Source organism: Ranitomeya imitator, chromosome 5, assembly GCF_032444005.1.
Source record: "Ranitomeya imitator isolate aRanImi1 chromosome 5, aRanImi1.pri, whole genome shotgun sequence".
Taxonomy (NCBI): domain Eukaryota; kingdom Metazoa; phylum Chordata; class Amphibia; order Anura; family Dendrobatidae; genus Ranitomeya; species Ranitomeya imitator.
Window position 1 is genome coordinate 160,354,371 of NC_091286.1, and position 13,287 is coordinate 160,367,657.

The 13,287-nt window shown below is 44.1% G+C and overlaps 1 protein-coding gene across 1 annotated transcript in view; it reads left to right on the forward strand.

The window, feature by feature from the left end:
- The window catches only part of GALNT2 (polypeptide N-acetylgalactosaminyltransferase 2), a 156,571-nt gene that overhangs the window by 65,087 nt on the left and 78,197 nt on the right, over positions 1-13,287 (forward strand). Inside the window, exon 7 of the mRNA XM_069769270.1 lies at positions 1,779-1,900. Within this exon, the coding sequence (XP_069625371.1) occupies positions 1,779-1,900 (122 nt within the window). The remainder of the gene's footprint in view (positions 1-1,778; positions 1,901-13,287) is intronic.

Genomic DNA, 13,287 nt, shown 5'->3' on the forward strand with positions numbered 1-13,287 from the left:
TACAGAGTAATACTTTATTTGTTGGTTTTATATGAAGATGTCTACTCTTAGTAAGCACCTGTACACACCTGTTTTCTGTTTGGAAGTGACAGTCGGTCTTTTGATATTTGTATAAATAGACTCTCTGACTGAACACTCCACCCCTCAGCCTTTGGAGTTTTTAAGTGCAGCAGGATCCTGCCTTCCCATATAAATGTAGGCTTCAGCCTAAAGGGAGAATTCGTATTAGCCAGGTTCCCAGCAACAAGAATCACCCTAATACGAATCCTCCCTTTAGGCTGAAGCCTACATTTATATGGGAAGGCAGGATCCTGCTGCACTTAAAAACTCCAAAGGCTGAGGGGTGGAGTGTTGGGGTGGAGTGTTCAGTCAGAGAGTCTATTTATACAAATATCAAAAGACTGACCATCACTTCCAAACGGAAAACAGGTGTGTACAGGTGCTTTCTAAGAGTAGACATCTCCATATATAACCAACAAATAAAGTAGCACTTTATAGTGCTATAGCATGCAAATGTGAAATATATGGAATTTGAATTGCATTACTCAGCAGCCATGATAGGGTGATTCTTGTTGCTGGGAACCTGGCTATCATGGCGGCTGAGTAATGCAATTCAAATTCCATATATTTCACGTTTGCATGCTATAGCACTATAAAGTGCTCCTTTATTTGTTAGTTATATATGGAGAGGTCTACTCTTAGAAAGCACCTGTACACACCTGTTTTCCGTTTGGAAGTGATGGTCAGTCTTTTAATATTTGTATAAATAGGATCTCTGACTGAACACTCCACCCTGCAGCATCAGGAGTTTTTAATTACAGCATGTAAGCTTCAGCCGAAAGAGAAGATTCATATTAGGTAGGTTCCCAGCAACAAGAATCGCCTTATCATGCTATAGCACTACAGAGTGCTACTTTATTTCTTAGTTGTATATGGAGATGGACTCTGTTAGTAAGTACCTGTTCACACCTGTTTTCTGTTTGGATGTAATGGTCAGTTTTTTTATATTTGAAAACCGAATGCTGGCAGGGAGAATAAAGTTCATTTTCTCCCCACTGCCTTCAGTTGCGTGCTGGCGCCGGACAGCATAGTAACGCTATTAACCTGCAGATTACCCGCATATCTCCAGGATAACAGCGTTATTTCTGGTCACAGGTTCCCTTTGAATCACATTTTGCATTTACATCATTGTGCATTTTTGTCCCATTCCTGCAAATTATTGGCACCGTACATCACAAATTGTACTATATTGCTTGTATTTATCATCTCTGCCGTGTCGGCTTTTTCCCCATTGTGGTTCTATTTTTAAATTTCTGTGTTTTTAATTGTAACAACATTGTTGTTTTAATAAAACAATGTATTTTCTCATTTTAGTGCTTTTGAACTCAATTCTCTATAGGTTTATAATACTCTTGGTCTCATTGTAGAACAGTGTTATTACATAGTGCCTGTGGCAAAGTAGAGCGTAGTGTGATTACTAACACTCCATCACTGCAGCCATTATGGAGGCAGCTGGCATCACCATGTGAGAACTGATGGAAGTGTTTGTAATGAGACAAAGTATAACTCCGCTGTACTGTCACCCATTCACATTCTCTGTCCTGCATGCTCTTATGCATGGCGTAGGAGGACTGAGCCTACTGACAGATTCCCTTCCTCTGATGAAATGTTAACACTTTGTGTCAGTAAAATAATTGACTTGTACAGAAATTACTGATTTTTTTTTTTTTATTTCAGTTTGTCATCCCTGTGCTTATTTCAGTTGTCTGTTACAACAGGTCTGATGCGTTCTCGTGTTAAGGGAGCAGATGCAGCCCAATCTAAAGTTCTAACTTTCCTTGATAGCCACTGTGAATGCAATGAACATTGGCTGGAGCCCCTCCTTGAGAGAGTTGTTGAGGTAACCAGCTCTTCAACATGTGTATTGCAAATATTACATTTCTTTGGTTGTGTAAATATAATTTATGTTATTTATAGTGTGCAAATAGTCATCTAAATGTCAATATTGACCCTTTAGTGAGCTTTTCCACATGGCTTGGAGTGTCTGGTTTGACTTTTTTTTAATCATATTTGCAGACAGGTGTTTTGGCTTGTTTGTCTCTTGTTAGTTCAAAGCAAGAGGTGGAATTTGATTGGATGAGAGAGTCCTCTGATGAGGATGTAAGGGGTAACATCTGTCCGTGTGTAGAGTGACATGCCTGTGTAAAGAGACCTCTAGGCCATGCAATACTCCTCTGGGAAATTAAATATGCACATTGCCTGTATAGAAGAGAAAAGGCGTCGAACTCTAGTGCTACCTATTGGAAGTACTAATTTTAAAAGTCAGTATCGACCCGCTAAGGAGCCTTGCACATGACTTGGGGCTCATGCAGAGTTTGGGGCATCTCTGTCTGATCACAGACCACAATGCATAACGGCCTCTTTGATATATATGAAGCTGTCATCTTCTGGTTGGGAGACCAGCGGCCAGGCCATGTATTGATTGTGGTCCGTGATCATACAGATATCAACTGAAGTCTGCATGAGCCCTTAGTGTCTGGTTTGGCTTACTATTTGCTATTTACTATTTACTATTACTATTTACTATTAGGATAACTATTTGCATGGCCTCTCATACTTTATAGAAAATGTATATTATTCCTGATTTATGTAGTGACTGTAATCAATGATGGTAACGTTTGTATATACACGCTTAATCCGTGATTAGCTCTTATATTGTCCCTGTTCAGGGATGAACTAAGTGTTCAGTGCACTTGTGCTGCGCTTAGCTCTCCACTGATAGTGCGCGACAGCTCAGTGTGGATGACGTTGGGGACGTCATCCTCCTCAGAGGAAATGGGGCTTGGTCCTGGGGCTGACTGCAGATGGTGAGGGTGGTGGATATCCTGTGGTTAGATAAACAAGCCCACCATACTCCTTAGGTGGAGTGCAGCCGATTGTTCAGCTAAAAGCAATACTAGCCTACTCTCCCATACATAGGCACTCGTTCAGCCAAGCACTCCTGTGTTCTCTTCACCAAACATTTCCTATTGCGGCTCATCAAATCATTTGGCACTGCAAAATCTGATATACCTGCTCAATATCTCTCTCGACAGTCATTTGTCTGGGGCCCTCATAGACATTACTTTCAACAGATCCCCCTTTATTGACTGGTTTGGCTTAAAAGTATCTAGTGTGAGACTGCAAAAGCCAACAATTCAGCCAATGACTAAAATCTTAATATATGCAGAGTTTAATTTACCTAAATGGTGTCTTCCTTAATTGTCCCCTACAGGGCCATGACCTGATCGTAACACCAGACTGGATGTTTTCTGCACGTTTTGGGAAACCGTGTAGGAAATATATGATCAGACAGTATCTCATGTTAAAGGGAACCTGTCACCAGGTTTGGCCGATACGATTTATGGCCACCACCTTTCAGGGCTTTTATACAGCATTTAACCCCTTCATGACCCAGCCTATTTTGACCTTAAAGACCTTGCCGTTTTTTGCAATTCTGACCAGTGTCCCTTTATGAGGTAATAACTCAGGAACGCTTCAATGGATCCTAGCGGTTCTGAGATTGTTTTTTCGTGACATATTGGGCTTCATGTTAGTTGTAAATTTAGGTCAATAAATTCTGTGTTTATTTGTGATAAAAACGGAAATTTGGCGAAAATTTTGAAAATTTCGCAATTTTCACATTTTGAATGTTATGTGACACAAAATAGTTAATAAATAACATTTCCCACATGTATACTTTACATCAGCATAATTTTGGAAACAAAATTTTTTTTTGCTAGGAAGTTATAAGGGTTAAAATTTGACCAGCGATTTCTCATTTTTACAACGAAATTTACAAAACCATTTTTTTTAGGGACCACCTCACATTTGAAGTCAGTTTGAGGGGTCTATATGGCTGAAAATACCCAAAAGTGACACCATTCTAAAAACTGCACCCCTCAAGGTGCACAAAACCACATTCAAGAAGTTTATTAACCCTTCAGGTGCTTCACAGCAGCAGAAGCAACATGGAAGGAAAAAATGAACATTTTACTTTTTAGTCACAAAAATGATTTTTCAGCAACAATTTTTTTATTTTCCCAATGGTAAAAGGAGAAACTGAACAACGAAAGTTGTTGTCCAATTTGTCCTGAGTACGCTGATACCTCATATATGGGGGTAAACCACTGTTTGGGCGCACGGCAGGGCTTGGAAGGGAAGGAGCGCCATTTGACTGTTTGAATGAAAAATTGGCTGCGCTCTTTAGCGGACACCATGTCACGTTTGGAGGGCCCCCGTGTGCCTAAAAATTGGAGCTCCCCCACAAGTGACCCCATTTTGGAAACTAGACGCCCCAAGGAACTTATCTAGATACATAGTGAGCCCTTTAAACCCCCAGGAGCTTCACAAATTGATCCGTAAAAATGAAAAAGTACTTTTTTTTCACAAAAAAATTCTTTTAGCCTCAATTTTTTCATTTTCACATGGACAACAGGATAAAATGGATCCTAAAATTTGTTGGGCAATTTCTCCTGAGTACACCGATACCTCACATGTGGGGGTAAACCACTGTTTGGGCACATGGTAAGGCTCGGAAGGGAAGGAGCACCATTTGACTTTTTGAATGAAAAATTATCTCCATCGTTAGCGGACACTATGTCGCGTTTGGAGAGACCCTGTGTGCCTAAACATTGGAGCTCCCCCACAAGTGACCCCATTTTGGAAACTGGACCCCCCAAGGAACTTATCTAGATGCCTAGTGAGCACTTTAAACCCCCAGGTGCTTCACAGAAGTTTATAATGCAGAGCCATGAAAATAAAAAATAATTTTTCTTTTCTCAAAAATGATTTTTTAGCCTGGAATTTCCTATTTTGCCAATGGTAATAGGAGAAATTGGACCCCAAATGTTGTTGTCCAGTTTGTCCTGAGTACGCAGATACCCCATATGTGGGGGTAAACCACTGTTTGGGCCCACGGCAAGGCTCAGAAGGGAAGGCACGCCATTTGGCTTTTTAAATGGAAAATTAGCTCCAATCATTAGCGGACACCATGTCGCGTTTGGAGAGCCCCTGTGTGCTTAAACATTGGAGATCCCCCACAAATGACCCCATTTTGGAAACTAGACCCCCAAAGGAACTAATCTAGATCTGTGGTGAGCACTTTCAACCCTCAAGTGCTTCACAGAAGTTTATAACGCAGAGCCATGAAAATAAAAAAAAAATTTCTTTTCTCAAAAATGATTTTTTTAGCCCGCAATTTTTTTATTTTCCCAAGGGTAACAGGGGAAATTTGACCCCAAAAGTTGTTGTCCAGTTTCTCCTGAGTACGCTGATACTCCATATGTGGGGGTAAACCACTGTTTAGGCACATGCTGGGGCTCGGAAGTGAAGTAGTGACGTTTTGAAATGCAGACTTTGATGGAATGCTCTGCGGGCGTCACGTTGCGTTTGCAGAGCCCCTGGTGTGCCTAAACAGTAGAAACCCCCCACAAGTGACCCCATTTTGGAAACTAGACCCCCCAAGGAACTTATCTAGCTATGTGGTGAGCACTTTGAACCCCCAAGTGCTTCACAGACGTTTACAACGCAGAGCCGTGAAAATAAAAAATCATTTTTCTTTCCTCAAAAATGATGTTTTAGCAAGCAATTTTTTATTTTCTCAAGGGTAACAGGAGAAACTGGACCCCAGTAATTGTTGCGCAGTTTGTCCTGAGTATGCTGGTACCCCATATGTGGGGGTAAACCACTGTTTGGGCACACGTCGGGGCTCGGAAGTGATGGAGCACCATTTGACTTTTTGAATACAAGATTGGCTGGAATCAATGGTGGTGCCATGTTGCGTTTGGAGACCCCCTGATGTGCCTAAACAGTGGAAACCCCTCAATTCTAACTCCAACACACCCCTAACCCTTATCCCAACTGTAGCCGTAACCATAATCACAACCCTAACCCCATCACACCCCTAACCACAACCCTAACCCCAACACACCCCTAACCACAACCCTAATTCCAACCCAACCCTAACCCTAAGGCTATGTGCCCACGTTGCGGATTCGTGTGAGATATTTCCGCACCATTTTTGAAAAATCCGCGGGTAAAAGGCACTGCGTTTTACCTGCGGATTTACCGCGGATTGCCAGTGTTTTTTGTGCGGATTTCACCTGTGGATTCCTATTGAGGAACAGGTGTAAAACGCTGCGGAATCCGCACAAAGAATTGACATGCTGCGGAAAATACAACGCAGCGTTTCCGCGTGGTATTTTCCGCACCATGGGCACAGCGGATTTGGTTTTCCATATGTTTACATGGTACTGTAAACCTGATGGAACATTGCTGCGGATCCGCAGCCAAAGCCGCACCATGTGCACATAACCTAATTCTAAAGGTATGTGCACATGCTGCGGAAAACGCTGCGGATCCGCAGCAGTTTCCCATGAGTTTACAGTTCAATGTAAACCTATGGGAAACAAAAATCGCTGTACACATGCTGCAGAAAAACTGCACGGAAATGCAGCGGTTTACATTCCGCAGCATGTCACTTCTTTCTGTGGATTCCGCAGCGGTTTTACAACTGCTCCAATAGAAAATCGCAGTTGTAAAACCGCAGTGAAATGCGCAGAAAAACCGCGGTAAATCCGCAGCGGTTTAGCACTGCGGATTTATCAAATCCTCTGCGGAAAAATCCGCAGAGGACCAGAATACGTGTGCACATCCCGAACCCTAACCCTACCCCTAACCCTAGTTCTTACCCCAACCTTAGTGGAAAAAAAAAATTCTTTATTTTTTTTTATTGTCCCTACCTATGGGGGTGACAAAGGGGGGGGGGGGTCATTTATTATTTTTTTTATTTTGATCACTGAGAGGTTATATCTCAGTGATCAAAATTCACTCTGGAACGAATCTGCCGGCTGGCAGATTCGGCGGGCGCACTGCACATGCGCCCGCCATTTTGGAAGATGGCGGCGCCCAGGAAAGAAGAGATCGAAGAAGAGGGGGGGAGATCAGGGCACGGGAGGGCGTCGGAGCACGGGGGGGGGGGGGGTGGATCGGAGCATGGGGGGCGGGTGGATCGAAACACGGGGGGTGGATTGGAGCACGGGGTGGGGGATCGCTGTGCGGGGGGGTGGATCGGAGCACGGGGGGATCGCTGTGCGGGGGAGGGGATCGGAGTGCGGGGGGTTTGATTGGAGCACGGGGGGTGTGATTGGAGCACGGGGGGAGCGGACAGGAGGACGGGGGAGCGGAGCACAGGACGGAGGGGAGCGGAGCACAGATTGGGGGGCTGGGGGGGCGATCGGTGGGGTGGGTGCACATAAGTGTTTCCAGCCATGGCCGATGATATTGCAGCATCGGCCATGGCTGGAATGTAATATTTCACCAGTTTTTTAGGTGAAATATTACAAATCGCTCTGATTGGCAGTTTCACTTTCAACAGCCAATCAGAGCGATCGTAGCCACGGGGGGGTGAAGCCACCCCCCCTGGGCTAAACTACCACTCCCCCTGTCCCTGCAGATCGGGTGAAATGGGAGTTAACCCTTTCACCCGATCTGCAGGGACGCGATCATTCTGTGACACAGCATATGCGTCACAGGTCGGATTGGCACCGACTTTCATGACGCATACGCTGTGTCACAGGTCGGGAAGGGGTTAATAATGCTGTTTATAAGCCCCAACCCGACCTATAAGAGAAGAAAAATTACTTATTATACTCACCTGCAGGGTGGTCCTGTCCGAGGGGTGTTGCTCTTGTTTCGACGCCTCCCATCTTCTTATGATCGCTGTCCTCCTTCTTGGTTCGTGTGGATGACGCCTCCCTCCACCATTCGCACAATCTGATCGTTATTGCCCTCCTGTTGAGGGCAGAGCAAAGTAGTGCAGTGCGCAGGCGCCAGAAAAGGTCAGTGAAGCCCAGCGCCTGCACACTGCAGTACTTTGCTCTGCCCTCAACAGGGCATATAAGTATGCCTGTGCAGGAGCACGATGCCGAGCAGACAGTGTGGTTGATGCAGGGACACGTCATCCACTCGAACCAAGAAGGAGGACAGCGATCATCAGAAGATGGGAGGCATCGGACCAAGAAGAGCAACACCCCTCGGACCAGACCAACCCTCAGGTGAGTGTAATAAAAGTTATTTTTCAGTTCTTCCAGGTCGGGTTGGGGGCAGATATATAGCATTATAGAATGCTGTAGATAAGCCCTTAAAGGCGGTGGCTGCATCTCATATTGGCCGAACCTGGTGACATGTTCCCTTTAACCCCTTCCCAACCCATGACACCACGTAGGCGTCATGAAAGTCGGTGCCAATCCGACCCATGACGCCTATGTGGCGTCATGGAAAGATCGCGTCCCTGCAGATCGGGTGAAAGGGTTAACTCCCATTTCACCCGATCTGCAGGGACAGGGGGAGTGGTAGTTTAGCCCAGGGGGGGTGGCTTCACCCCCCCGTGGCTACGATCGCTCTGATTGGCTGTTGAAAGTGAAACTGCCAATCAGAGCGATTTGTAATATTTCACCTATTACAACTGGTGAAATATTACAATCCAGCCATGGCCGATGCTGCAATATCATCGGCCATGGCTGGAAACACTAATGTGCACCCACCCCACCGATCGCCCCCCCAGCCCTCCGATCTGTCCGGTACACTGCTCCGGCTCCCCTCCGTCCTGTGCTCCGCTCCCCCCGTGCTCTTGTCCGCTCCTCCCGTGCTCCAATCACCCCCCCGTGCTCCGTTCCACCCCCCGTGCTCCGTTCCACCCCCCCGCGCTCCGATCCACCCCCCCATGCTCCGATCCCCCCCACCCCATCATACTTACCGATCCTGCCGGGGTCCGTCCGTCTTCTCCCTGGGCGCCGCCATCTTCCAAAATGGCGGGCGCATGCGCAGTGCTCCCGCCGAATCTGCCGGCCGGCAGATTCGTTCCAAAGTGCATTTTGATCACTGAGAGAGATTATATCACAGTGATCAAAATAAAAAAAATAATAAATGACCCCCCCCCCCTTTGTCACCCCCATAGGTAGGGACAATAAAAAAATAAAGAATTTTTTCCGCTGCGGATTTGATAAATTCGCAGTGCTAAACCGCTGCGGATTTATGGCGGATTTACCGCGTTTTTTCTGTGCATTTCACTGCGGTTTTACAACTGCGATTTTCTATTGGAGCAGTTGTAAAACCGCTGCGGAATCCGCAGAAAGAAGTGACATGCTGCGTAATGTAAACCGCTGCGTTTCCGTGCAGTTTTTCCGCAGCATGTGTACAGCGATTTTTGTTTCCCATAGGTTTACATTGAACTGTAAACTCATGGGAAACTGCTGCGGATCCGCAGCGTTTTCCGCAGCGTGTGCACATACCTTTAAAATTAGGCTATGTGCACACGGTGCGGATTTGGCTGCGGATCCGCAGCGGATTGGCCGCTGCGGATTCGCAGCAGTGTTCCATCAGGTTTACAGTTCCATGTAAACCTATGGAAAACCAAATCCGCTGTGCCCATGGTGCGGAAAATCCCGCGCGGAAACGCTGCGTTGTATTTTCCGCAGCATGTCAATTCTTTGTGCGGATTCCGCAGCGTTTTACACCTGTTCCTCAATAGGAATCCGCAGGTGAAATCCGCACAAAAAACACTGGAAATCCGCGGAAAATCCGCAGGTAAAACGCAGTGCCTTTTACCCGCGGATTTTTCAAAAATGATGCTGAAAAATCTCACACGAATCCGCAACGTGGGCACATAGCCTTAGGGTTAGGGTTGGAATTAGGGTTGTGGTTAGGGTTGTGATTAGGGTTATGGCTACAGTTGGGATTAGGGTTAGGGGTGTGTTGGGGTTAGTGTTGGAGGTAGAATTGAGGGGTTTCCACTGTTTAGGCACATCAGGGGTCTCCAAACGCAACATGGCGCCACCATTGATTCCAGCCAATCTCGTATTCAAAAAGTCAAATGGTGCTCCCTCAATTCCGAGCCCCGACGTGTGCCCAAACAGTGGTTTACCCCCACATATGGGGTACCAGCATACTCAGGATAAACTGCGCAACAATTACTGGGGTCCAAATTCTCCTGTTACCCTTGTGAAAATAAAAAAATGCTTGCTAAAACATCATTTTTGAGGAAAGAAAAGTGATTTTTTTATTTTTACGGCTCTGCGTTGTAAACGTCTGTGAAGCACTTGGGGGTTCAAAGTGCTCACCACATATCTAGATAAGTTCCTTGGGGGGTCACTTGTGGGGGGTTTCTACTGTTTAGGCACACCAGGGGCTCTGCAAACGCAACGTGACGCCCGCGGACCATTCCATCAAAGTCTGCATTTCAAAAGTCACCACTTCCCTTCTGAGCCCCGACGTGTGCCCAAACAGTGGTTTACCCCCACACATGGGGTATCGGCGTACTCAGGAGAAACTGGGCAAGAACTTTTGGGGTCCAATTTCTCCTGTAACCCTTGGGAAAATAAAAAATTCTGGGCTAAATAATTATTTTTGAGGAAAGAAAACGTATTTATTATTTTCACGGCTCTGCATTATAAATTTCTATGAAGCACTTGGGGGTTCAAAGTGCTCACCACACATCTAGATAAGTTCCTTTCGGGGTCTAGTTTCCAAAATGGGGTCACTTGTGGGGGGTTTCTACTGTTTAGCCACTTCAGGGGCTCTGCAAACGCAACGTGACGCCCACAGAGCATTCCATCAAAGTCTGCATTTCAAAACGTCACTACTTCACTTCCGAGCCCTGGCATGTGCCCAAACAGTGGTTTACCCCCACATATGGGGTATCAGCGTACTCAGGAGAAACTGGACAACAACTTTTGGGGTCAAATTTCTCCTGTTACCTTTGGGAAAATAAAAAATTGCAGGCTAAAAGATCATTTTTGAGAAAATAATTTTTTTATTTTCATGGCTCTGCGTTATAAACTTCTGTGAAGCACCTGGGGGTTTAAAGTGCTCAATATGCATCTAGATAAGTTCCTTGGGGGGTCTAGTTTCCAAAATGGGGTCACTTGTGGGGGAGCTCCAATGTTTAGGCACACAGGGGCTCTCCAAACGCGACATGGTGTCCGCTAACGATGGAGATAATTTTTCATTCAAAAAGTCAAATGGCGCTCCTTCCCTTCCGAGCCTTACCATGTGCCCAAACAGTGGTTTACCCCCACATGTGAGGTATTGGTGTACTCAGGAGAAATTGCCCAACAAATTTTAGGATCCATTTTATCCTTTTGCCCATGTGAAAATGAAAAAATTGAGGCTAAAAGAATTTTTTTGTGAAAAAAAAAGTACCTTTTCATTTTTACGGATCAATTTGTGAAGCACCTGGGGGTTCAAAGTGCTCACTAAGCATCTAGATAAGTTCCTTGGGGCGTCTAGTTTCCAAAATGGGGTCACTTGTGGGGGATCTCCAATTTTTAGGCACGCGGGGGCTCTCCAAACGTGACATGGTGTCCGCTAAAGAGTGGAGCCAATTTTTCATTCAAAAAGTCAAATGGCGCTCCTTCCCTTCCAAGCCCTGCCGTGCGCCCAAACAGTGGTTTACCCCCACATATGAGGTATCAGCGTACTCAGGACAAATTGGACAACAACTTTCGTGGTTCAGTTTCTCCTTTTACCATTGGGAAAATAAAAAAATTGTTGCTAAAAGATAATTTTTGTGACTAAAAAGTTAAATGTTCATTTTTTCCTTCCATGTTGCTTCTGCTGCTGTGAAGCACCTGAAGGGTTAATAAACTTCTTGAATGTGGTTTTGAGTACCTTGAGGGGTGCATTTTTTAGAATGGTGTCACTTTTGGGTATTTTCAGCCATATAGACCCCTCAAACTGACTTCAAATGTGAGGTGGTCCCTAAAAAAATGGTTTTGTAAATTTCGTTGTAAAAATGAGAAATTGCTGGTCAAATTTTAACCCTTATAACTTCCTAGCAAAAAAAAAATTTGTATCCAAAATTGTGCTGATGTAAAGTATACATGTGGGAAATGTTATTTATTAACTATTTTGTGTCACATAACTCTCTGGTTTAACAGAATAAAAATTCAAAATGTGAAAATTGCGAAATTTTCAAAATTTTCGCCAAATTTCCGTTTTTATCACAAATAAACACAGAATTTATTGACCTAAATTTACCACTAACATGAAGCCCAATATGTCACGAAAATACAGTCTCAGAACCGCTAGGATCCGTTGAAGCGTTCCTGAGTTATTACCTCATAAAGGGACACTGGTCAGAATTGCAAAAAACGGCAAGGTCTTTAAGGTCAAAATAGGCTGGGTCATGAAGGGGTTAAATTGATGATGACCCATGCTGAAAACTACCAGGTCACTAGCGGTAAAGGGGGCTTGCTGAGTTTTACAACATACTGTTTCTAGTGCTTCCACCTTCCCAATAAAATGAGTCAAAGAGATAACAGCCATGTCATGCTGGAATATTGATTCATCACATGCAAGTCAGAATGATTATTGCTGTTACATTACAGCCATTGCTTAATAGATAGAACTATTAAATGTTTAACCCCTTCACCACCCAGCCTGTTTTCACCTTCCTGACTAGGCCAGGTTTTACAGTTCTGATTAGTGTCATTTTGTGATAATAACTCTGGAACACTTCAATGTATCCCAGTGGTTCTGAGACTTTTTTTTTGTGATGTGTTGTACTTTGTTAGGGGTAAATTTAGGTAAATATTTTTTAAATTCATTTATGAAAAAATCAGAAATTTGCCAAAAATGTTGCAATTTTCAAAATTTCTAATTCTCTAATTTTTATGCCACAAAACTACACACAATAGTTAATAAATAACATTTATCATATATCTACTTTACATAAGCATAATTTTTGAAACATTATTTTGTTGGGTTTTTTTTGTTAGTAAATTAAAATTTTATCAGCAATTTCTCATTTTTTCCCACAAAATTTACAAAAGCAATTTTTTTTAGGAACCGCCTCACATGTAAGTGACTTTGATGGGCCTGTATGACAGAAAATACCCAAAAGTTACACCATTCTAAATACTGCACCCACTCAAAACCACATTCAAGAAGATTATTAATCGTTTGAGGTGCTACACAGGAACTAAAGCAACGTGGAAAAAAATTAACATTTTACTTTTTTCCCCCACAAAATACGTAGTTGCTTTATACCATAATTTAGCATTCTTAAAAAGGTACTAGGAGAAAATGGACAATACAACTTGTTAAGCAAATATTCCTGTGTCCGTGAGGCCCCATATGTGGTGGAAAACTACTATTTAAGTACTAGACAAGGCTCGGAAGGCAAGGAGCAACGTTTGACTTTTGAAATGCAAAATTGGCTGGAATAAATAGTGGACGCCATTTCGT